Source organism: Panthera pardus, unplaced genomic scaffold (genome assembly GCF_024362965.1).
Source record: "Panthera pardus isolate Hobbes unplaced genomic scaffold, ASM2436296v1 HiC_scaffold_10, whole genome shotgun sequence".
Classification (NCBI taxonomy): Eukaryota; Metazoa; Chordata; class Mammalia; order Carnivora; family Felidae; genus Panthera; species Panthera pardus.
The window spans coordinates 16,434,317-16,460,448 of record NW_026526655.1 but is presented as its reverse complement, the minus strand read 5'-3'; the positions used below and the strand labels follow the sequence as shown (position 1 = coordinate 16,460,448).

General features: G+C 45.0%; 1 protein-coding gene across 5 annotated transcripts in view; it reads right to left on the bottom strand.

Annotated features, from left to right (window-relative positions):
• Positions 1 to 26,132, bottom strand: part of EPHA4 (EPH receptor A4) — a 149,716-nt gene that overhangs the window by 75,640 nt on the left and 47,944 nt on the right. For 4 of the 5 annotated variants that reach the window (XR_002078985.2, XR_002078987.2, XM_019445811.2 and 1 more), the window contains exon 4: positions 4,188 to 4,343. The exons of the other annotated variant lie outside the window; for it this stretch is intronic. Coding sequence is in view for 2 of the 4 variants with exons in the window: in XM_019445811.2 (XP_019301356.2) it covers positions 4,188 to 4,343 (156 nt within the window). In the remaining 2 variants the exon portion in view is untranslated. The remainder of the gene's footprint in view (positions 1 to 4,187; positions 4,344 to 26,132) is intronic. 5 annotated transcript variants of the gene reach the window in all.

Below are 26,132 nucleotides of genomic sequence, written 5' to 3'. Positions count from 1 at the left end.
GCCATTTAATCCTTTGAAGTTCTCAAGCAGCGTGCATGGTATGAAGACCTTCTTAGGTGTTTCCTTCTAAATTAGCCGATGCTGCTTGTGGTCACCTGGTCTAATCGTTCCCCGAGTGAACAAAAACCTGATTTTACAAACCAGTGGAGCAGAGTCTCTCTTTGGCTAGAAGAATGAGGCTCAGATAGTGTGTTTTATTTCTTCATTAGCGTGCCGTCACAGTGAGCGATCACTAAATGCAGGGCTGCATGAGAATGCTGGAGTTAAAGATAGCATAATGAACAAAGAAGGTGCCTGATTATCATGGCTGTCAGCACAAGGGAATTGGCTTTGTCACCTGGCTTAACCAACTGGTAAGAACTGATTAAAGGCTGGAGTCGGTTTGAAAGGATCCCTGATGTTTATGTTCCTTTCTCTCCCCCACATCTTGTCAAAAGAATCCGATAAAGCTGGGTGGGGGGGGGGGGGGGCGAGGCAAGGGGGAAGGGCTTCATTCTGTGGGTTATTTGAACAGGAGGTTCTTTGAGAAACTCCCACTGTCTTCTCTATTGAAATGCCTACTAAGTGCCGTCCAGGACTTTCTGCGATGGCAAAAACACTCCACAGAGGAGCTGTCCAGTATGGTCACCACTGGCCCCATGCGGCTAGGGAGCCCTTGAAATATGGCACAGCATAAATTGGAAACTGAATTTTAAATTTAAAGAGTCATATGTGCCTAGTGGCTACAGTATGGGACAGTGCAGGAAGGGAAAAATCTAACGTGAGCTGTAAAGTAGAAGAGACTATAATTCTGCTGCTTAATTTACTAGTAAACCTATTAGCAAAATATGGTCACCCCCCCTCCAATTATCCTTGTCTCCAAGGAGGTCTTCAGAGTCTTATGTAGTTAATGTTTATTAAATTAAAAAAAAAAAACCACTTAAAAATAAACTCTGTAGAGAAGTGGGCTCAACTTTGTGTTTACAATGCAATTACGGGGGCAGCTTTTGAAAATGCTGATGCCTGAATCTTATCCCCAGAGATTCTGGAGTCTAGTGCAGCCACTGGGCAATTCAATTGCACGGTCAAGTGAAAAAAGCACCATAGAGAGGCAGTCAGACGCGCTGGCAGTGTGGTGTGGACGTGGTTTGGGGGAGGAAGTGACCAGCTGGGGACCCAAGAAGGGACCAAACATTTGTTAGATCCCTACCATGTGCCAGACCTTTACAAATATTTTCTTGTTTAATTCTCAAAACAACCCGACAGGCAGATCATGAGAATCCCAGCTGACCGATGGGTAAGCGGCGTCGAGGGGTTGAACAACCACAGAACTTTGTGGTGTTAACAGCACCGTGCTTCCTCCTAGCTCGAGTCAGAGGGACGCAATAAACTTAGAATAACACAAAGAGCTTGAGTCAGTAAAGTGTAGGCGGAGTACTAAGAGGATGGACCGGAGGGAAAAAGATCACATATTGCGTCGGTATTTTCATGGATCTTTTATCAGTGACACAAAAAGCTGCCAGTGTTCCTTTGTTCACGTTATTGAAAGCAATCGCCGACAAATGCAAAAGTTACTTTAGCTCTGAAACTTTTTGATGCCCCCCAATTGCTAAAACCCGTATTTTCTTTTTCTCATTTGGATCCTCAAGATACAGCCAACAATTTATGCCTACGCAAACATAAAATTCCAAGGGCTCGGCTACCACACTTACACACACGGCAAAGCATTCCAGTAACCCAGGCAGGTGGTGACCTCTGGGGTCTCCCTAAACTGCTCCCATGTAGCAAGCTGCAGTAGTTACGTGATGGGCCCATGGTCCTAGAATGCTGGTGACAGATCGGAATCATGAGACTGAAAACGCCTGGAGGCAAGAGCCAGACCATCTTGCCATCAAAGATGAATTTTATGAGGTTCTTAACACAGTCGGGCTGCAGGCTGGGGAAGGCTCTATCTGTATGGAAAGATAGACTGCATGAAGGCAGCCATCACACGGTCTGGCCCCAATACTGCCCTTTGAGTGTACTGGTGCCCTAAAACCCCACACCCAGGGAACTGTTGGCAGCCGGTGTGGTCAGAGGAGGAGTGTTTACCTAATCCCACAGAGTGGAACACGGGATGAGGATACTCAGGTTGGAAAAGAAAAAGCCTGGGACTTGAGCTTATCAAACATCATGGCCATCTAGAGAAAGTAGTTAGTCTAGGGAAGGAACACAAAAAGAAAACGAGGAAGTCTTTGCCCATTTACGCTTACACCCAAGGCTGGCCTTCGTATTCTCCTTCCCTCAGGAGGGAGTTTGAGTTTGACCCCGGGGGGGAGTGGGCAAGAAAGCCTGCCTGTGATAAGAAAAATGTCAGTCTTCTGGTTGTGCACCAAGCTGGGGTGGGGTCCTGGGCTCCTTCTTAACATCTCTGAGCTGGCAATTACGTCGTGCATAAACTGAAAATAATGCCTATTTTATAGATTTGGTTTACTATGAGCCCTGTGATGAGGTGTATTGAAAGTGTCTGATACATTACCTGGGTATCATAAAATGATTCTTCTTGTTTTTTTTGTTTTGTTTTGTTTTTTAAGTTTATTTATTTACTTTGAGAGAGAGAAGAGAGGGCAAGCTGGGGAGGGGCAGAGAGAGGTGGGAAAGAGAGACAGAACCCCAAGGAGGCTCCACACTGCCAGCGCAGAGCTCAGTGCAGGGCTTGAACTCACAGAACCATAAGATCATAACCAGAGCTGAAATCCAGAGTCAGATGCTTAACCGACTGAACCACCCAGGCACCCCGTTCTTCTTGTTATTATTTTTTTTTTGAGAGACAGAGAGATAGAGAGAGGAAGCTCACGTGTGTGAGCAGGGGAGGGGCAGAGGGAGAAGGAGAGATAGAATCTCAAGCAGGCTCCACGTTCAGCCCAGAGCCCGACACTGGATCATGACCTAAGCCGAAAGCAAGTCAGACGTTCAACTGACTGAGCCACTCAGGCGCCTCTGTGAAATGGTTCTTACTGCTGTCGTCGTTTATAAAAGAAACTCTGGAGGGTCCGGTAATCTCAGTCCAAATTTAGGATGGATCTGGAATCTCTTCCCACTCCTTTTAAGGCTGATACTTGACTTAACCAGACAATGGCCTCACAGCCAGAAAATACTTCTATCTGGAGGGATGTTGGCTCCAGGCCAGCCAAGATGGAATTTGTAATAGTGAACAAAACAGTAACAGCCATAAACACAGTAAAAGCTAAAATATACTGAGTAGCGTCACTTTTTGCATTTCTATGCTAACATGGCCCACAGGACGGTGCTAAATACCAACAACGATGACGGAGGTACTATTTTTAACTCCATTCTACAGATGAGGAACCGGAGACGAAACTTAGGAGACTAAACTGTCAACCTGCTCTTAACTGTGGGGAGGGAGGGATGTTGGAAACAAAGACAGAACATGTGCGAACCCTGCGTGCCTGGCTCTGTCCCTCGACACACTGACTCACGCGATGGAAGCACCATGAGTGGAACGCCTGCCCCCCCCCTCCCCCCCCGCTGCCTATTCTGGTCAAGGTCACAGCCACGGCAGGGTCTGTGGCAGCCCACAGTGCTGGTGGAAGCAATGGCAACACTAGCAGCTCGGTCCACAGAAAGTGGGAGAACAGACTCCTCTGTTCCTCTGCATACCAAGGGGCCAACCCCATCCATTCATTAGCCCGGCATGTATCGAGTGCCTATCATTAAACAGGCATTTATTAGGACCCGGGCCTAAATGTTATGAACACAAAACTATGAGGAAAGAGGGAAGAAGGGTAATGACAACGCAAGCCATGACCTCAGTGCCCAAACTGAAACCACAGCCCACACGTGATCCCGTCCCCGGAACCCTGCCCGGGACCTGTCTCCCCTGCAGCTGTCAGGCTTCCCCAAGACTCCCGAAGGAGACGGTAGAGCCATGTATAAATTCCAGTCTCAGCTCTAATCGCACTGCCGGACAACCCCTGAGAGCTCCATCACTGCTCCAGAAAGTGGCCTGTGGTCAGCTGTGCGTTTTGAAGGCGACCCGGACAGCGAGACGGATCCTTCCTTTTCATAAGCATTCCTCCTGCTTTGAGTAACAAAAGATTTCAGTCGATCTAACCTGCCCCCTGCCTGGTCATCTTGGGAGAAGACCCAGCCAGGCGGGAATGGCAGCCGTTGGCATCGAAGAAACGAGACAGAAGCACGCAACTTACGGGTGCAGGGCATAGAGGCCGCGTCGTTGTCGGCTCTGAAAAAGCCTCGGTCACAGGTGCACGATGTGGCTCCTTCCCAGACAGAGTAGCTGTGGGGCGGGCACTTGGCACAGGTGGCATCCGTGGAGAGGGCCTTGTAATAGCCAATTTTGCAGGCTACGGGAAAGAAGGAAACACACACCAATATAAGCCACCACTAACAGAGCAGAGCGAAACGTCACCTCCTTGACCCAGCAGGAGGGGGACGTTTCTGTGAATCGCTAGTGATCACCTGGCTGGAGACTCAGGTAAAGCAACGAAAAACATTAATCGGTTACAGTCATTCTTCAAAGGTCATTACATTCCCGGCCAGGTGGCAAGGAGCCCGACGGGAGACATTTTCTTAAAACCAGCGGTATCCGTCAGATTGCAGGTATGTTTCCCGAGGGCTTCTTGCGTGCAGGTACGCTGCTTACATGCAGGATGGCGTCCAATCCCGATGAACAGCTTGCACACACGTACTGTTATCAGCCCTCCCTTGGAAATTTGGGATGCTGGCTTTGAAAAGTCCATTCTTGGTGGCAGACCACGCGTCAGGTAAAGGTCAGGGACCAGCTTGGACGCAAGTGTTCTCTCCCCCAAACCTACGCTCTTGGCTACATGCTACGGAATCTGAGAGCGTGGTCTTGAACCAACAGTCGGAAGCGTATCCAAACGCTCACAGAAAAATTATCAGTGATGATTTCCTAATTACCGGTACAGAGGGCACCAAAGCAAAAGGCCAACAAAGGCAACGAGGCATAAAAGAAAAGAGTTGGTAAGACATGGGTCACGATTTCAAGGGAAAGTAATATAAGGTACCGACCGTAGATTCTGGACTATAACACACTAAGATTTTTTTTTTTTTTTTTAAGATCAGCCGATATTTTATGTTCATTTTCAGATTAATAAAACCCTCTTGTTTTTCCCTCTCTCTATTTTTTCAACACCCCCCTGCCTCCCTATGCTCACACACCCTAAGTGGCTGCTGCAGAGAACATGGGCCATATAGTTCTTTATGCACCTGACATGCTTTCCATGACTTCATCTTCACAAACATCACACTGACACCAATGGCAGCTTTTCCTAATGTGGAAAATCTCAATAATTCTGGGAAACCTCACAATAAAAAATAATTAATAGGGCCTTGCTCCCCCCCCCCGTTTCTCCCCTCTGCCCTTCACCATCACCTCCCAAATCTGTCTCCACTTGGAATAAAAATTGACCAACACCATCAGTAGTAAACCCACAGCGACAAAGCCATGAAAAATAAAGTTGTTTCGGGCAACCAGAGGTTTAAAAAAAAAAAGGTGACAGATACCCACCACCTTTCCAGTACGATTCACTTTCAATGTTGTCCATTTATCTCGTCCTTAAGATGTTCCTAAACTATCAAAAATACCAGCTGGGAGAAGAGCCCGTTAGGCGTTTGCCATCAGCCTGGCCACGAAAGGAGACCGACCACGCCAGAAACCCAGCGGGTTTCACTCGAATGAGGAGACAAAAAAAAAAGAGATCCGCAAAACTGCGTGATTCTCTGAGGAGATATGGCCACGTTCCCTTGTCTCATTACTCATCCCTCAAGCATCTGTACGGCTCCCAGTTGGAGTCTATTCCTCCCCTTTGAACAGCCTGTTGGTATTTTCTTAATCATGCTCTGGTAATGGCAAGCGGAAAGGGAGTTTAGCAGAAGCTCCAGAAAGGCACACGGTTATTTCACTATTATTAACTGAAGTTGTTTATGGAATTTCCTTTAACGAGCCAAAACTTTATGATGTGTGGAGCACCGACAATAAAAAGCACTAGGAGATCAATCTCTCCCTTATTTGCTTTCGTCTCTCACTGGACCGGAGAATCTTAGAAAAACAGGTTGCTCCGATGACTGAGATTTATGTGTCTCAAGTCTATACCCATCACATAATTAGGGATGGTTCAACATGCAAGGTGCTTTTTGGTCATGCTTAAGATGGCCCTAGGGTTTCGACTAAAATCAGAAACACCAGCTTGGGGAGAAAGATGCACTGAGGGTCAAGCTTGTCCTTCCCACATCAAACGCAGCGAGTCCCGGAACTCAGAAACAAATCCACTGGGTCCTGGGGGTTACTGAGTCACAGCCAACAAAGGCAAGTTGTGGAAACGTGGTGCCAGGCTTGGTAGAGCTAGGACTGAGGAGAAGGCATAAATTGCTTTATTTTTCCGCATCTGGAGAGTGGATTGAAATCTTCCGTGTTCCTGGCGCGCCTGGGTGGCTCCGTCAGTTAAGGGTGGGACTTGGGCTCGGGTCGTGATCTCGTGGTTTCGTGAGTTCGAGCCCTGCATCAGGTTCTGTGCTGACAGCTTCAGAGCCTGGAGCCTGTTTCTGATTCTCTGTCTCCCACTCTCTCTGCCCCTCCCCTGGTTGTTTTCTCTCTCTCTCTGTCTCTGTCTCTCTCTCTCTCTTTCTCCCTCTCTCTCTCCCAAAACTAAATAAACATTAAAAAAAATTTTTTTTTTAATTCTCCATGTTCTTGATGATCCTTATGCACCTCCACTTCATCAGGCAGCAACACCTAAAAACTCACAATGGAAGTGGAAGAGTGACAAGAAAAATTGGCCTGTGATTTATTCACCGCAACACGAAAACAGAGCACGTCGAGAAAGTTGTAAGGAAGAGAAAAACAGACTATTGCTATTTCGTCAACTTCTATTCTGATCAGACTACTTCCAGTTAAAAAATTAAATTCAGAGTTCACAGAAGTCAAATGAGAGGATGTCTTGAATTTCCTAAAGTTCAAAAATTAGTTGTATATTTATGGTAATTTCAGGGAAAAATGAGATCGCAAGTTTATAGTTTGTCTACGTTTCCTTGAAGCTGGTAGGAATGTGTTGGCAAGAGTTAGGCGTATGTGAATTCATTTGTGGAATACGGAGTTTTATACCCATTTGGAAAATTGAGGGCTGTTGTTTTTTAAACGCACTATTTTTACTCTCTTTTCCTCTTGCTTTTACAAGCGCAAGGAAAAATACCACATTGTCATTGTGCTATTCTCGGCCACCCTTGCCGCCCTTAACACATTCCTTTGTCTTCAACTACATTAAGACCATGTTATTAATATTTCAGCATTCTTAGAAAGGCTCTCTCAAAATACAGGAGTGGTTTTTCATGCACGCGGCCATTGTGCTGCCTACGTTCAAAATGACCTAGTAAATTGATGGTTAGGTACGTTTCTTTGCTCTTGTGGTTCACAGTCGTCTAGCATTTGGTGCATGAATGCGGAAGTAGATCCCATATTTATTCACCACCTATTTGCATTTTAAAAATGTCACTACATCTTTCATTCCAAACAAAATCCCCACGAAAGGTGTATGTGGTCTAACAAGCATTGACATGTGTTGTGATTTTCCTTCATTCTCCCAGAGGTGAGAACTATTCCACTGTATTTTTTTTTTATGGCCGGGGCTTGGGAAGCAAGTTAGGAGTGAGTCAAATTGTACACTCTACACCCAAGAGCGTGTGTAATTCCTTCTGCCCCCTCGCTGGAGTACAGTTAGGAAGGAGCGCCTTATTTGGCCTTTCAGATACGTCATTGTGGGAGGATGAGTTCACGTGTGCAGTGAAAACTCTGAATTCACTTCCTTTAGTTTTGCTGTAATGAGCTCTTTCTGCTGACTCTAAACAAAAGGAGAAGACAAGTGAGGACAAGAAGAGAAAGCAAAACTCTCTTCTTTTCTTTCATTGGCTCACCCAGTGCCATAACAGGTTGCATTTTAAGGATAGTCTTCTACAGAAGTTTCCCTGTGGAATACTTACACATCATAATTTCCGGTGAAACACAAAACCAAAATGTTCTTAAGATGATGTAGTACCTTCAGGATTTCTCGGGGCACAGATGATTGCCACGAGGTGCAATGCCAAATTCAAGGAGCTAGTTAAACCCACTCTTTAACAACATTGTATATAGATGGGGTGGTCGTTTTCCCCCTTCTCAGAGAAATAAAGACTGTCTTTACAGTTCATTTTGAAACCATTCCGGTTGTAAGAATATCTAACGATAACAGCACCTGTGATGATACATCAAGCACTTAAGGTGTTCATAGGCATCGTTTCATTTCATCTTCACAAGGATCTCTTGAGCTTGAGACTTTATCACTATCCGCGTTTTGCAAGTGAAGAAACTGAGGGTTGCAAGTAACTTGCCTGAGGTCACACAATTAAGTGGAAGTCAGTATCTAACCCCGGCTCGTGTGCTGATGAAAGTCGTTATGCAGTTACACAGGGTGAACACTGACCGTCAGCAAAAATCCGACACAGATGAAACAGACTACAGAAGAACTGAGGATGGTCCCAGCTTCCACTTGTGCCCCCAGCCCATCGTGGGGTTGTTTTCACAACCAGTGCTATGCTCTGCAGTTTCTAAAGGCTCTCAGAGCTGCACTGGCCGGTACGACGGCTTTAGGCCATAGGCAGCTACTGATCTGGTCCAAAGCAGGCTCTAAGCGTAAAATACACGCTGGATTCCAAAGGCTTAGGGCCGCAAAAGCAAAGTCTCTTATGAATAGTTTTTATATTGATTACATATTGAAGCAATAATGCAGGGGGGTATAGCAAGTCAGAAAAATGTACCATTAAAATTAATTTCGCATGGTGGATCTCACCTTTTTTTTTTTTTTTTTTCATGTGGCTACTAAACTTGAAATGATCTGAGAGGCTTGCAATCTGTTTCTGTTGGACAGTGCTACTCTCAAAGTCCCTCATGGTAAGGCGCCTGTGGCTGCACGCATGCGCACAGGGACTCTCGTAAAGGCTGAGCGCAGAAAGTGCTGGGGCACGCGTCACAGTCACCCCAGCACCTTTACGAGGCTTAGCCTAAGCCCACCTCAGAGAATCAGAGAATCGGGTCAGTTTCTATTTAAGCGCTGCTCTCAGGCACCTAGCTAATTTGAAAAACCTAATTTTGGCTCAAGTACTCATAAATAGGCACAAAAGGGTTAAAAATTACCTTCCTAGGTAACAAATTTGCATTTTAATACAGAGTGGCCTGAAGGTCAAGGCTGAACTTTTAGCAGTGGCTCTCTGGGGGAAATTTGAACCTTGGCTTTTTGTTTTGTTTTGTCTTGTTTTGTTTTAAGTTTATTCATTTTTGGGAGAGAGACAGAGACAGAGAGAGAGAGAGGGAGAGTGAGAGGGAGAGAGAGAGAGGGAGAAAGGGGATCCCCAGTGGGTTCTGCACTGAGAGCCCAAGGCAGAGGCGAACTCACCAAGGGCTGGAACTTAACTAACAGCGAGATCAGGACCCGAGCCAGCCCACTGAGCCACCAAGGCGCCCAGGAAACTTGAACCTTATATGCAAACTAGTCTCCAGGGAACTGATGGCGCTGGGGAGAGCCCATGGGTCCCTCCAGCCTCTTCGTGTAGGCATGCTATTCTGCACACACTTCCAAATAGGTTCTATGGGGACACTGCCCTCGGCGTACTGACTGGCTCCACAGTAGATCTGGTAGGTTTAGGAAATCTACCTGAGAAATATCAGAGTCACTTTTAGAGGGCATTATCAAACTCAGTTCTCTGATTAACCGTTTACTTGCTAGACTATTATATGAACGATGTAAGAAAAATTGATGGGAAAGGAAAACAATCTGTCAAATAAGGTTTCCGCTTTGCGGTGTTTATAACAACGCAAGCCCCAGCCATCTTCGGGAAAGCCCTGAGCATGAACTGTTTTCCCACTGCATAGATGGGAAAACTGAGGCAAACAAAGTTAAGGATTTGTCCCAAGCAGGGTTGATTTTCTAACCTAGGCGGTGTGGACTGAATTACTGCGCTCATGGGGAAGGACGGCGAGAGAAATGGGGCTCTGTTTGGGGGCCCATCTGATCAGATTTCACTCCCGAAGAGGAAAACACGGCTCAACACTGGTTTTACTGATACGCACTGAGAGTAACTGAACATTTGAGTTTTTTGAAGGAACCTTAAAAATCAACTGGTCCAGGGATTGGCAAACATTTCTGTAAAGAGCCAAACAGCACATAATTTAGGTTTTGCAGGCCAAGGGGAAGATTAAGAATATTAAGAAGGTGGGGCGCCTGGGTGGCTCAGTCGGTTAAGCGGCTGACTCCGGCTCAGGTCATGATCTCGCGGTCCGTGAGTTCGAGCCCCGCATCGGGCTCTGTGCTGACAGCTCAGAGCCTGGAGCCTGTTTCCGATTCTGTGTCTCCCTCTCTCTGACCCTCCCCTGTTCATGCTCTGTCTCTCCCTGTCTCAAAAATAAATTAAAAAACGTTAAAAAAAAAAAAAAGAGGGGCGCCTGGGTGGCGCAGTCGGTTAAGCGTCCGACTTCAGCCAGGTCACGATCTCGCGGTCCGTGAGTTCGAGCCCCGCGTCAGGCTCTGTGCTGACAGCTCGGAGCCTGGAGCCTGTTTCCGATTCTGTGTCTCCCTCTCTCTCTGCCCCTCCCCCGTTCATGCTCTGTCTCTCTCTGTCCCAAAAATAAATTAAAAAAAAAAAAAAAAAAAAAGAATATTAAGAAGGTATTTCTATTGCAAGATAAAATTCTAACACATTTTCTTTATTTTTTTATTAATGGGATTCAAAATAAAATAGTAATAATTAAGTCATTTTTTAAAAAATACAGATTTACTGTTGGTAAGGATGAAATTCTTTTTTTTTAAGGTTTCTTTTTGAGAGAGCGACAGAGGGTGAGCAGGGTAGAGGCAGACAGAGAAGAAAACAGAGAATCAGAAGCAGGCTCCAGGCTCTGAGCTGTCAGTATAGAGCCCGATGCGGGGCTCGAACTCATGAACTCTAAGATCGTGACCTGAGCCAAAGTGGGATGCGTAACGGCCTGAGCCACCCAGGCGTCCCAAGAATGAAATTCTTATCTGGAAAGATAACATTTCACTTACTTAGGTATCAAAGAGAGTGTCCCCTATTATGGAATTGATTGCAAATGTCATCTGTAAAAAACATTTTTGGCTCTCAGACCATACAAAAACAGGTGGTAGGCCTGAGGGCACTGCTTTGCTGACACTTGATCTAGTCCAACATACTCATCTTCGATGGTAGTTCCTTCTAGAGCATTCCAGGACTAGGTCTGGAATCCAAGGTTCTGTGGTCTCTGTTACCCTACAGGGCCTCCGTTAGTTCTGAATGGTGAAGCTTAATAAAAAACCCTTTGTTACTATTGCTGCAGAAGAAGAATAAACTTTCCATCAACCACCTTCCTGGAAGACTGACCTGACTCAGTAGTAGTATTAACTAAATCCACTTTTAAAATGATTCCCTTGATAAAAAAAAAAAAAAAGAGGTTAGAGTGGGAGAGAGCCAAAGCATAAGAGACTGTTAAAAACAGAGAACAAACTGAGGGTTGATGGGGGGTGGGAGGAGGGAGGGGGGTGAAAGGGAGGGGGGTATTGAGGAGGGCACCTTTTGGGATGAGCACTGGGTGTTGCATGGAAACCAATTTGACAATAAATTTCATATATTGAAAAAAAAATTAAAAATAAATAAAAATAAAATGATTCCCTTGGTTAAATGACGTTTAACCTGATTTGGGGGACAGTATCTCTTAGATGCTATACATTTTTGCAATTAGACATTCTGATTGACTTTCACTTTCTATTGTTTTCAGGTTTTATTTCCTGGGAATCCTGAGCTCAAATTGTTTTCCTCTACACAATAAAAGAATGGCACTCGCCTTTGCTCTTCGTGCCGCTAAAATCATAGCACAAATAAAACTAAAGTAGGCCAAATTTGGCAAGGATGCCTAGCTTCTATTCCCGGGAGCGGTCACTCTCAGACTTTAACATCTACCAGAATGATTTGCAGGTCTCGTATAAAGATTAATTGCTGGACTCCAGTCCAAGTTGTGGATTGTTTGATGGGGCCCGAGAATTTGCATTTCCTACAAATTTCCAGGTTGATGACACTGTGGTCCGGGCACCACACTTTGAAAACCACTGCCCAGGGGCGCCTGGGTGGCTCAGTCGGTTAAGCGTCCGACTTCGGCTCAGGTCACGATCTCACAGTTCGTGAGTTCGAGCCCCGCGTCGGGCTCTGTGCTGACGGCTCGGAGCCTGGAGCCTGCTTCACATTCTGTGTCTCCCTCTCTCTCTGCCCCTTCCCTGCTCATGCTGTGTCTCTCTCTGTCTCAAAAATAAATAAACATTAAAAAAAAATTAAAAAAGAAAAAAAAGAAAACCACTGCCCAACAGTAAACAAACAACCCATCTCTCAGTAACAATGTCAAAGGACAGTCAGTTCATCTCAAATTAGGTAAAACCATCTCATCCTTTTTCTAGGACCCAAACGCTACAGGGAATGACAACTGGGCCTCATTATTATCAGGGGGACAGGAATTGGGTTTGGGGGGTGGGAGAGAACGTGCCAGAAATGTGACATTTTTTGAAACTGAAAGAATGAAAGACTTCCATAGGAAATCGAAATTATTCTTCAAACCAGTATAATTGCACTGTGTAATAAACCCCAACATTATAGAACAGATCCTGTTGTAGAATGTTTTCATAAAAAATGGATTAATCCGACACGCCTGGATGGCTCAGTCAGTAGAGCATGGGACTCTTGATCTCAGGGTGGTGAGTGCCAGCCCCACGCTGGGTGTAGTGATTACTTAAAATTTTTTTTAAATCTTTAAAAAAAAATGGATTAATCCAAAAATCTAAAGGACACTTACTAAACTAGCACTGTCTCCAATAAGTAATTGTCCCCTAATACCTGTACTATGAATTGCCCCTTTCTTTTGACATTGTGCTTCAAAAGTATTAAATGGCATGTTTAATTCCTGTTTATTTGATTTCAGAACACTCTTCTGTTATCTGGATACTACATTCAGGATGGCAAAACCAAGTGTTGTGTTTTGTTTTTTAAGTGATTAAATAATGGAACAATTATATAGAGATTTTTTTAATATACACTGGAGAAAACACTTTCTGAAAGACAGCGGTTCTCGTTCTGAAAGGCCAGATGGGAATCAAGTTTGTCCCATCCATGCCGAGGTAGAAGCCTGTACTGAGCACCTGAATAATACATAAAAGCTGTACGAATCGTAAAGGCTCTGACCTGATTTTAGTGACTTTGGGTCCTCACTACCCCCAGGGTATTATTTTGAAATGGCTTTAGGGGAGGTGGTGAAAACAGAAAGTTTCAGATAAAAGGAAAATATTTCATTTTGGTTATCTCAATCAAGTTTATAAAGGAATAGACTGGACATCCGTTTCAGGAACTTAAGATATTTAGGGCAGAGATGCTTCATAATCATCAACAAAAAGATTGTTAAGTAAAAGTAAAGAATGACCAAAGCAAAAAGTAGTACAGAAACAAATCACTGGTTACTTTTTTCTCTAACATTTCTACTCATTGTCTGACTTCTTTTTAGACCCCAAAAGAGTCTGCAGCAGGGGCAGCAGGGGACAGAATGAGAAAGGCCAGCACTTCGGTCTAGAGTCCTCTAGACCCGTATTTGCTTCTTAGTCCTGCCATCTATTTGATACGTGAACTAGAACAGACTAAGTCCTCGGACTTCGACTTTCTCCTGCGCGGGGCTGATGTCATGATGAAATGAGACAACGGATGGGGTGAAGTTTGGTGTCTGGCCTGTATTAGCTACTCATTAAAAGGGTGATTTGTTAGGGCTGCAGTGTTATGAGGCTGGCCTGCAACTGAGGAGAGTGTGGATGACCCACGTATTTTACATAGTCCTGGACACAATTTCTAAATCATCGCAAGATAACTTACTCGTAATTGTTTCATTTCCCCTGCTAACGTGATATAGAAAACTTTAGAGTGAGTTCCAGTTCATAGCACCTGCAGCTTATTTAGTGACCGCAGGTATCAGGTAAAAATTTCTTTTGTATTAAAAATACGTAAACATATTTTTAGAATGAAATAGATTACTGGTGGGGGGTGGGGGGTGGGGGTGGGGGAGGGGATTCAAGGTTTCTTCTTTCCACTGATAGTTTATGATCCAGACCTTCTCTTCTAGCTAGCCACAATCCTGTCCCATTCTCTCCATTCCATCTCCTTCTATTGTTTCCACTCTGACTTGGGAGCTAGCTTTCATAAAAACAGATGGAGGGAAAAAACAATGAACGAAAAATCTATGCTGAAAATTGAGTTGCTCTTTCAAGAAGAGAATGCAGTATAATCTCATAAATAGGTGGGTAATTCTAAAATGTCAGATGTAGACGGGTTTCGCGTAAGATGCAGTAAATCCTCTGGAAGGAAGTTCACATAAAGCTTGCTCAATTTAAATTAACTCCATAAAAAATTATTGAACACAAACAAGAAGAATGCAGTGGAGAAATAACTTATTATTTCCCCTGCTTGCCTGGGAAACAGACAATCTAATTATGGAAGGAGCTATTTCTCTTTTGGTGAATTTGGAGGGAGTCAACTTGAACAACAGAAGGTCCGAAGTAGACACAGTTCAATTAAACATGGAATTAATTAGCAGACTCCGCACGTTGACAAGACCTCATTGCATTGTCAGAAACTCTACACAACCCTCCTCCTTATTGTGTAAAGTTAGTGATGGGAATGAAGATTTCTGGCTGTCATCTCTGTACCTGCAACTTTCGGCTGGTACGCCTGGGGCTCTCCCTCGTGGGGGAATTTTTAAAGGCTCCAACAAAGGCAATCAGGCTTCCAAATACAGATGTAAGTTACTTGACTGATAGATAAAGTGAAGGGCGGCTTTGGGACTTTTGAAAAAGACATAATCTATTCTGTTTGTTCTAAAAACCCCGAGGTTGCTACCAGGTTTGATTACAGTGCCGTTAGAAACTTTTATTTATTGAATCAGGACAATTCTAAGATAGAGTTACTATGAATTTGTAATGGATCACGATAGAGCACTGTTAGAAACAAATTACATCGGCTTGATAAGGGATGACAATTTCAAAGTAGAAAGCAGCACAGCAAATTATTATTTGTGATTATTACTGGAATTGCAATAATTTCTTTTTTTAATGTTTATTTATTTTTGAGACAGAAACAGAGCATGAGTGGGGGAGGGGCAGAGAGAGGGGCAGAGAGAGAGAGACACACACAGAATCCGAAGCAGGTTCCAGGCTCCAGGCTCAGCACAAAGCTCAACGCGGGGCTTGAACCCACCAACCATGAGATCATGACCTGAGCTGAAGTCGGATGCTTAACCAACTGAGCTACCCAGGCACCCCGAATAATTTCTTTTTTAATGTGTAGTTTGTTAGATAAAAGATTCCCTACACTTACTCTAAGCCTTGTTCTTCTTCTTCCGCATGGGGCACTGAAAATTTTCTATGTGAAAAAAAAAGTAAGGGATTTTAACATTGACTTGAAAAACAATTAACTCAGGGAAACAATCTAATCCCTAAACTCTCCAAATTTTGTATTTTTTCCCTTTATCTCATACCTAAATTTCACATATCCAAGACCATGACTTTCGTAAGTAAACTTCGAGATTGAAGAAATGTTAATTTGATATTTGTTTTCGATTTATCTATTCTATTTGAAGACATAATGTTCACGTATATGGAGCAGAACTTAATTGAATGACTTAAAAATATTTTAAGATTATGACAAAATGTAAGCTTATCGGCTTTTCTAATATGTTAAAATCTGTATGAAGAAAGGAAACAGATGGTTACTAAAAACACAAATGACCACCCTATAAAGAAAGACGATCAAGAACAAACAATACTTTAAGATGAGCTAAAGGCAAAAAGCGTTTAATCATGTTTTTAAAAACACCATGGGGCGCCTGGGTGGCGCAGTCGGTTAAGCGTCCGACTTCAGCCAGGTCACGATCTCGCGGTCCGTGAGTTCGAGCCCCGCGTCAGGCTCTGGGCTGATGGCTCGGAGCCTGGAGCCTGTTTCCGATTCTGTGTCTTCCTCTCTCTGCCCCTCCCCCGTTCATGCTCTGTCTCTCTCTGTCCCAAAAATAAATTAAAAAAAAAAAACAAACAAAAAAAAAAACACCTAATCTCTGCCTTGAATTTGAACATAAATTACTGAAAATTGAAGGGAATACTTTGGAAAGATGTCGATTAAGTCCTGCCATATAAACTATCAATCCTCACCGTGGATAGTACATCACTCAGAGTGATGTACTATCCATATCTAAAGCCATTAACATGGAACTTGATTACCCGTGACATTTCAGAGAGGGCCAGGTTTTTTGATGAGTTGCTATTGTCTCTTTCACCCTTTGATATTTGGGTCCATAAAGACTGGTGGTGGCTCATTACATATCCACTGATTACAAATACCAGGTCAAGGCACTGAATAAAGGAAGCAGCTGTCTTATCTTCTACACCTAACACTACCGCATCTGCATCTGAATTTAATACTGAGTCTGTGTGATTAGCATCGACATGTAGAAAGCTGCCCCACTAGGAGGCATGTGCATTTATTTGTTCACTTGGCCACTCATGTTTTAGCAAACATTTATTAAACCTTTACAGAGTAACAGTAACTGTAATAACGATAGTGAATATTTATGGAACACGTACTAGGCTCTAAAAGGTGACAGAAGGGGCACCTGGGTGGCTCCGTCAGTTAACCGACTGACTTCGGCTCAGGTCATGATCTCGCGGTCTGTGAGTTCGAGCCCGCGTCGGCCTCTCAGAGCCTGGAGGCTGCTTCAGATTCTGTGCCTCCCTATTTCTCTGCCTCTCCCCTACTCGTGCTGTTTTTCTCTCGTTCTCTCTCTCTCAAAAATAAAGAAAAAGTAAAAAAAAAAACCACTAAAGCACAAATAAAAGAAAATAAGATGTATTTCATAAAAAATAAAAAATAAAAGTTGAGAGAAATGTGAAGCTGTTGCCTTCAGGAACAGAACAGACCACTGCTCACCCTCACATCTTTTTTTTTTTTTTTTTAACATTTATTTATTTTCAAGAGACAGAGAGAGACAGAATGTGCATGGGGGAGGGGCAGAGAGAGGGGGAGACACAGAACTGGAAACAGGCTCCAGGCTCTGAGCTGCCAGCACAGAGCCCGACGCGGGGCTCGAACCCACCGACCGTGAGATCACGACCTGAGCCAAAGTCGTTCGCTCAACCGACTGAGCCGCCCAGGCGCCCCTGCTCACCCTCACATCTTAAGGAATGTTCTCTAGCAGAAGTGCCTGCAGACTACTATGGGGTCCTTCCCTATGCACCTAACCCGGGCCATCTGCTTGTGGAAGGAATGGAGTAGAAAAACGGCATCTGAAAGAGTAAGCGACCCCTGTGTGGAATACTCCGAAAGAGTTTAAGCCAGGAAGCTACCCCAGAAAGGACAGTGACTGCCAACCACAGCGGGTGCTCCCGGCATCCAGTAAGCTGACTGCGACAAGGACTCTCTTTTTAGGGAGCTCACAGCCCGACTGGAGACAGAAGTGGTTTCCTCATTAACTCCACGTACATCCTATACGTGCTCATTTGCTGCATTTAAAAGTCAAGGTGGTAAAGAAGACTGGGAAAGAATGAAATATGGTCTGAAGGCAGGGCCAGATCAAGAGAAACACGTGTTAAATAATTATTTGATTAACTCCAGCAGCGTTGCTCGTCATTGTCACCGCAACGACTTTACAGCCCGGGTTGTCACAAATCATGATTTACGCCGCGGGGATAACAGCACAGTAATAACTGCTTGGCGCCCCTTCTTCCTTTTTGTTATGTTGATGGGGCCTGAGGATCTCAAAAACAGCAACACAAAAAATAGCTTTAAAAGACTGACTTCCCCCATGTCAGTTATTAGCAACGCATTCACGATGCTCTGCTGAGGGTTTTGATCGTGAGTTCCTGTGCTGTTTGCCTTTTGAACATGATTGGGAATTTTTGAAAGAGAATTTTCAAATTCTGAGTACTCCTAATAAAAAGAGAGTGATTCACGTGTAACGGATATGATCAGGTTAAACGTCTGCTTTTGGCACTGCAGGTAGTGGATTAATGATTTCTCAGAACTATCGGCCAACATTTAATATTCTATGTGTTTGACCATTCCGACACTGCTTATGTCTGAGGAGAACAAAATAAAAATTCCCAAGGAGCTCCCAGAAGAGTGCTAGTCTAGACCAAGTGAAATTTATGGGGAATCTGCACCGTCTGTTTTTGGTGCAGTATAGTAGCAATCTAAGAGATGAGAGCAAGAACCGGAGAACCAGACATGAGATAACAGTGATGCGTTTGCTACTATACAAAATAGTGTATAACCCACGCATTCTCTCCCACTGACTCAGTTACACTCATGCAGGCAGGGAGCATTTGATCATCTATTCAATGCCTTCTGAAGACATCCGGTCGACAGACCCGCGTCCTGAGAAATCAGTTTCAATTGCTAGCAGGAATGTGCAGGGTGACATGGAGAGCCCACATGCACCTGCCTGGACAAGGATGGCCTGGTACCTTGTTGGGGGCTTACAGGTGAGCTTCCTAAAGAACCACATGAACAAGATGGGGTCAGGGGACCTGGGCATTCACGGATCTGGACTCCAAAGATCCACAGCACTAGGACACACACATCCGTGCCTTCATTCGATCTCCTGTGGTAAAGCACAAAGGGCTGATCTCTAGATCCTCAGGATGGCAGGGCAGGTCGGGCTGGTCCCACCCCCCAGGGGCTCTGGGAGGTGCTCCCGGGGAAAGTGCTTTGGCAGCCTCAGCCTTCTCTGTCATCAGTCTGGATCCGTGGGAAAGAGCAAGATGCCAAAAGTGCTTGCAGGTGAATTCTTCGTCCCTTTCAAGTGCATCTGACTTCCACTGATGATTTAACAAGTGTGTTTATCTTTTGCTGGGAAGGATTATCAGTTTGGTCGGTAAATCTTTCCCAGTTATAAATTATAAATCACAAAGAGGGATGTCAGGGGAAATACCAAGTCATAATCTGCTCGTGCGTCTGTGTCTCCTCCCAGATATCAAACGTGAGCAACCGTGATGAAAATTGATATTAATACAATTAATACAAACAAAAATGAGACCATGATGCTGACATGTTCCCACAGGGTTGGGTCATGAAGGAAGAAAAAGTAGAACTTCCCCTCCTTTGTAAAATACAGATGGGAGGAAAGTGAATGGTGACCCATTTGAAGAAATATGGAGGACAAATCACGCTGATTATCAAACACGAAAGAACCACGTCTGTCACTAACATAAACTAAACTCATCTCAGATGTACAAAAACCTTTACTCATCCAAAACAAACTTCTAGACCAACCTTCAAACATGACTACGTACAGCATAGGAAATTGAAAACTTTTTCTAGGATTCGATTTACAAGACCTCCATCTAGGTATACGAAAATGGTTTAATCTCTTTGCTAATAACTCTTCCTTCCTATATAGCACAAAGCAATGAAAAATCATTAGCAAGTCCTTCCAAGCAGCCATCAAAAGTAGATCACTTTTGTGTCTAGAAAGCTGTGACCAAGAGAGGACCTGCATTTTATGCATTTGGATATGAAACACTTTTTTCCTAGCCCTGAGGCTGAATCATCCTGAAGGAGGCTTGGATTCGAAGGGAGGTGAAAAAAAAAAAAAAAAAAAGAAAAAGAAAAAGAAAGAAAGAATGATGAAGTCATAAATACTTCCCCAGCCTGGCGGGGGAGGGGGGGGGAAGGAGGAAGGCATTAAAAAAAATTGGCAGGTGAATGATCATTTGCATGAACAAAATGAAGCTCTTTTTCCTCAAGGCTATGTCAAGGTTACACATGGTATGTCAAAAACACAACCAAGAATCCACTCCACGCTTACCTAGAAGTGCAGGAAATGAATGCAGACAGCACACCTGCCAGGAGGCCAGGCTCTGGAGACAGCAGACCCGGATCCCGGTCCCAACATTTACCAGCTTAAGATCTCCGGGCCTCGGTTTCTTAAAATTTATTTATTTTTAACACTTATTCATTTTTGGGAGCGAGAGAGACAGAGCATGAGCGGGGGAGGGGCAGAGAGAGAGGGAGACACAGAATCCGAAACGGGCTCCAGGCTCTGAGCCGTCAGCCCAGGACCCAACGCGGGGCTCGAACTCACGAACCCTGAGATCATGACCTGAGCCGAAGTTGGACGCTCAACCGACTGAGCCACCCAGGCACCCCCGGGCCTTGGTTTCCTGTAAGGACACCAGACTTCTCCCTTCTGGGACTGGTGCAGGCTCATCCATGGAACTCCGGATCTAAGCTCTGCCACTTACCAGCTGCAGAACCAGGAGCAAGGGTCTGATTTACTGCCTCACACAACCTTTTTTTTCCCTCCAATAAATTCATAACATTGAACTTTTTTTTTCATTAATTTTTGTTTTGTTTTGTTTCATTTCGTTTCGTTTTAGAGAGAGAGAGAGCACAGAGGAGATCGGCACAGGGGGAGAGAGAGAGAGAGAGAGAAAATCCCAAGCAGGCTCGAAGCCCAGCGTGGAGCCCAACACGGGGCTCGATCTCACGCCCCTGGAGATCACGACCTGAGCCAAAGTCAAGAATCGCATGCTCGATCGACTGAGCCACCCGGGCGCCCCCTAACTCTCAACTCTTTAGCGAACTTTCTCTTTACCTGTCTTGGCAGAGATTTCTGAGTGTCTCTTGTGTTCTTTTCGCCACTTATTAAAGTCAAAGAAAAGAGAATGGAGGAAAGAAATGTCTTTTCTTTCTGGTGTCAGGGTTCACTCAGTCTCCATATATTGTCGATCACTTACACGCGCCTGGCTCAGGAGGAGGACTGAGAAGGTCTGTGCTTTCAGCTGCGGACATTCGAGTGGCAGGGTGTCACTTAACAGGAGAACGACACGTGTGATGTGGAAGCGTGAGGTGGGGAGGGACTGAGAACAGGTGTTGAGGAACCGCCCTTCATAGGGGACCAGTGAGTTGGGCGCTGAGCTAAACGGGCGTCAACGCATGTGAAACTTTACATGGAGAAGCATTCAAGGAAAAAGAAAACGTTGCGGTGGCCCTGTGCTGAGTGGGTATTAGAGGGATGGAAAGACTAGCACCGTCTCTGGGTAACGCTTCAAGAGCGCTGAGACCAAGTTCCGAGTCCAGGGGGGTCCGCACTATAAGACGTAAACTCAGCGCACAGTTTCAAGGTTGTTCTCAACACGGCAACGCGGTTTGCTGCAAACGTTCAAAAGATCGTTTGACTGCTGGTGGAACAGGGACCAGAGGGAGGCTACTGGGGCCCGAGAGACGTGATGGTCACCTAGGGGAGGGGGAGACAGTGGAGCTGGGCTTCATAGCTGGGTTCCGAGTAAGCCACGGAGGTGCTCAGTTCGCTCTCCCCACAGTCACAAGGTGTTCCTTGCAGTGGACTTAAGACACCAAACAAATGACCTAAGGAGGAACTTTGGAGTTTCCCCTTGGCTCCGTCCTTCCATATGAGTCATGTCTAGGTCCACCTGAGCAGACCGGGCCATCACTTCCACCGCTCATTACCAAGCACCTCGTGCATTTGCTAACACAACAGCCTTTAGGAGCTGGTCACCAGGCCCGGGGTTCAGGCGGCTTACGGCAGGCCACACCCCGATGGCGGCCACAGGACCGCACCCACTGACAGCCGCCGGCCTAGGGGCCAGATTCCTAAGCGTGATTCAAACCGGAAGCAAGAGTGCAGCTGACAAGACCCTGTCAACAGCAGCAGAAGTAGATGAAGTTTATGAGGTTCCCAGCTGACATTCGGTAGCTCTTGGTGTGGGCCGTGAGCTGGTGTTTTGCAAGTGAGGACCTCGCTTTCCTGTTTCCGCACAGAACTGCTGGTGACCTAATTGGGAGACTAGCTGGCTGGTTACCAGGAAGGCTGAAAAATCAAAGTAGATTTGTTCAGATCCAGTACGATTCATGCCCATTTCCCTTGATTGCCCCTACGGTCATGGAACTCAGTCCTTATTCTTCAGTGTAAAATGGTCCGTATCTTCAGCTTGTAAGAAATGAGGATGGGGTGCCTGGGTGGCTCAGTCGGTTAAGCGGCCAACTTCAGCTCAGGTCATGATCTCGCGGTCGGTGAGTTCGAGCCCCGAGTCGGGCTCTGTGCTGACAGCTCAGAGCCTGGAGCCTGTTTCAGATTCTGTGTCTCCCTCTCTGCCCCTCCCCCGTTCATGCTCTGTCTCTCTCTGTCTCAAAAATAAAATTAAAAAAGTTAAAAAAAAAAAAGAAATGAGGAAACTTCCCATGAGAATGTCTCTCTCTTACAGACCCTCTTTATACCCCCTCCTTCGGCACAACTGTAATTAAGTAATGAACTGTGTATTTAGAGGTTTACTGTCCATTTCCCCCATAGAACACATCTTCCCCTGGAGCTCAACGGCAGCCAATATGCCCATCCTGTTTACTATGAGAGCTCTGATACTGAGGACAGTAGCTTGTAATGTTAGCAGCTCGGTATATGTTTATAGAGTGAATAGATGGATGAACAAATGGCTTCTTTAGCATCTGAACTTTGATGACCACCTCTAGAAGTTTGGACCCAGAAGGTAGCCCAGGCCAACAAACTCTTGGCCGTGACTTTACAGAGCTCCTTTCGGGTTCGCTTTCCTGTTTCTGTGTTTCTTGGCCATTGGGATTGAGATTTCCCCTCAAACAGCCTCGCAGCATTACAGGCTCCGTTGAAAAGTTGCCAAAAGGGGAACAAGACGATCCTAACACGAGAAGGCAAGAAGGGCTGCTGCTAATGTTTAGAGGGCAGAGGAGCAGGGGAGGCAGGATTTTAATGCTCTCTGTTTGTGAGTACCCGTCACTCAGGGAAGTAGGAAAAGCGTGGTTCAGATCACCCAACAGAAAATGAATCCAGAGAACAGATTAGTTCTGAAAAGCGAAAATATTTAGATATGAATAACTTGGGGAGGAATGATAGCAGGAAAGGCTGGAGGGGTTGGGGCTGGTGGGGGAAGAAATAAGTCATATCAAAGGCAGCCCGGAGAGCTGAGACAGATAGGATAAGAGATAAGTCCCTTTGCCTAGTCACACTCTCCCACACACAATGCTCTTGGCAAAGGTTCCTTTACTAACAAAGCAGCCACATGTTTTCAACAAATCATAGTGCAGTATAACAGCTAGGGTGCCTGTAAATGTAGTTTTACATAAATTTGTGAAGGCATCAAAGGGGTAGAAAATAACAAAACAAGATCTGTGCTTTGAGACTAGTAAATACTAAGATTATCCGGGTCCTGTGGCCACAAAGGTAACACAGATTTCCTCACTGTAACTGTAAGTAAGGCATTGTTTCTGGAAAGGGGTGTTTGGACCTTGAGTCATGGGCAGCAGAGCTGAAGTTAATCCCAGAGCACTATAAGGTGGAAAACAGCTGGTGGCTGAAAGCAAGACTGAGGGAAAGAGAGAAGAGGAGAAGAGGAAGGGACAATTGACATGGAGAAAACTCATTCCCTTTTCTGCAGTTCTTCAGGCTAATCCGAAAGAACTTCTCTCTTCTGTTCGGCTATAAACGCATCCTCCCCAGGAGACTCTGGTCCCCGAAGGTATTACCCCTGCTGGCACTCAAAGCTAGTCCTACAACTGTCCCTTAGGAAGGGAGCCTTGTCAAGTTTTATGGCTAACGGAACATTGAAAGACCTGTGCGAAGTGGGGGAACCACCAAATCAACCTCTCAAATGTAAGGCAAAGGGAACATTTTAAACTCACAGTCCGAATAAACAAAAGCAGGTTACCTCCAGCACAATCTAGAGTCCCAGTCATGCCTTTTCCATTTCTTGGAGGATTACGTTTCTTCCTCTGTCGTTTCTCAGTTTTTCTCTCTATCCTCACCTCTTTTGTTTCGTCTCCCCTTGCCTTTACTCGCCATTAATTTGACTTAATTTTTATAGATTTTTTTAAGTTTATTTATTTTGAAAGAGAGAGAGAGAGAGAGAGGGAGGGCATGGGGAAGGGGCAGAGAGAGAGAGGGAGAGAGAGAATCCTAAGCAGGTTCTGCACTGTCAGCATGCAGACCGACAGTGGGGCTCGAACCCACGACCCATGCGATCATGACCTAAGTGGACATCAAGAGTCGGACGCTCAACCGAGCAACCCAGGCACCCCAAGGCTAATTTTTCAATACTCCTTTCACATAATAACTAAAACATAATGTTCACGCTCATGGTGACAAGCCTGTTTAAAATCTTTCACGCGCCCCGTTGTATATACCGTGAAAGTCAAACAGAAGAGTACAGAAACCCAAGAGCCCCAACATCCTGCCCTAATTTGTCCCTCAAATATCCTACACGCAATCAAACCAGACTGCGGACCGTCTGATGTTACTTGAATGGTCCACGCAGTCCCACTCACTTACAAATAAGAAAATCTTAACCTCTCTTCAAAGCCTAAAACCAGCCATCGCCTCTTCTATCAAGCATTGCTGCTTTCAGGAATCAGAACTCAAGTTTATTTTTGCGTACACAGCACCTTTATGCTGATTTGCACATTTATTTATTTCCCTTATGATCCAGCAAGCAACTGATAAACTCAGAGGATAAGACTTATCCTAGACATAGTCACATCACACACACACACACACACACACACACACACACACACACACACAGAGCTTAGTATCTTATCCTGAATATAACAGATGTGTTTTCAGGAAGTATGAATCCGAAACTCACTATTCAAGTGTTTCAAGGTTTTCAGTTTCTTTTTTTTTTTTAATTTTTTAATGTTTATTATTCATTTTGGAGAGAGAGAGAGAGACAGAGCATGAGTGGGGGAGGGGCAGAGAGAGAGGGAGACACAGAATCAGAAGCAGGCTCCAGGCTCTCCAAGCTGGCAGCACAGAGCCCGACACGGGGCTCGAACCCACGAACCGTGAAATCATGACCTGAGCCGAAGTCGGACGCCCAACCGACTGAGCCACCCAGGCGCCCTTCAAGGTTTCCAATTTCAATTTCTCTCCCCCAAATCTTACGTTTGAAAGTTCCTGTAAGCTCTGATTTTTTTTTTTTCCTATGTGCTGGTGCCCTAACGAAGGGAAGAAAGCCAATCACCCTTGCATCCACGTTTCATAATATGACATCCTAACATTCTGAGAGTTGCACTTTCAGTATGCATTATCTGACATATTATACAATGAAAAAGGTTACTACGTATTCAATGACTCTTTAAAATCTATTTGCATTTTACGAGCCCTAATGGTATCTGCAGGTGGTTGAAAAGTAGAGATTGTGAGAGTCTGGTTATTCCACACACAGTGAGGTGTGGCTTGGTCCCCAGTGTTAACCCAGGGACATCTTGCAATAATTCCTTCCCTATTCTCATCCCCTCAGACCGTGACCTCCTACTGTGAATGTCAATCAAGCAGCTATTGCCTAACTTCAAGCAGCCAACTTCACCTCCAACTTGCCCTTGAATGAGGAAAGGAAAAAAGTCCTCTCCAACACCAAACCAACAGCAGTATCTCCCTTCCCATTAGATGTCTCAGAATATACAAAAATTGGACTGAAATTGGTTTGAAGGTCTCTAAGCCAAATGCCTGAGAGAGTAGAGATATTTATAACCAAAACAGGGCCTAGGGAAGAGGAGTCAGGTTTGGAAGGAAGGGCGTGGAGTCAGTTAGGCGGTCACTGACTCTGAGATGTTTGCGTTGAGATGTCGAGGAAGCAACTGGAAAGACAGGTGTGGAGGTCAGTGCGACTGGAGACAGAGATGTGACAAACATCTGGGAAGCACACAAAACTCACAGGAGTGGAAGAGCTGCAGGTTCAGAAAGAGTTCAGGAAAGAATTAGAAATGCCAGATTTCAAAGGCAATTGGAGAAAAAGGAATTGCAAAGGCAAGGCATACAGGAGACCAAAGAGTCAGAAGGACACTAGAATTTCCTGAGCACCACCAGAAACTTGCCTAACTTCAAGCAGCCAACTTCACCTCCAACTTGCCCTTTAAACATGGGACCTCATTTAACCCTCCCTGTGTGCTCTCGACACGGCCACTGTCAGTTGTACCCACCGTGCATGCAAATCACCTGAGAATTTCAGTGTCCAGTGCCATAGGTCAAATGCTATATA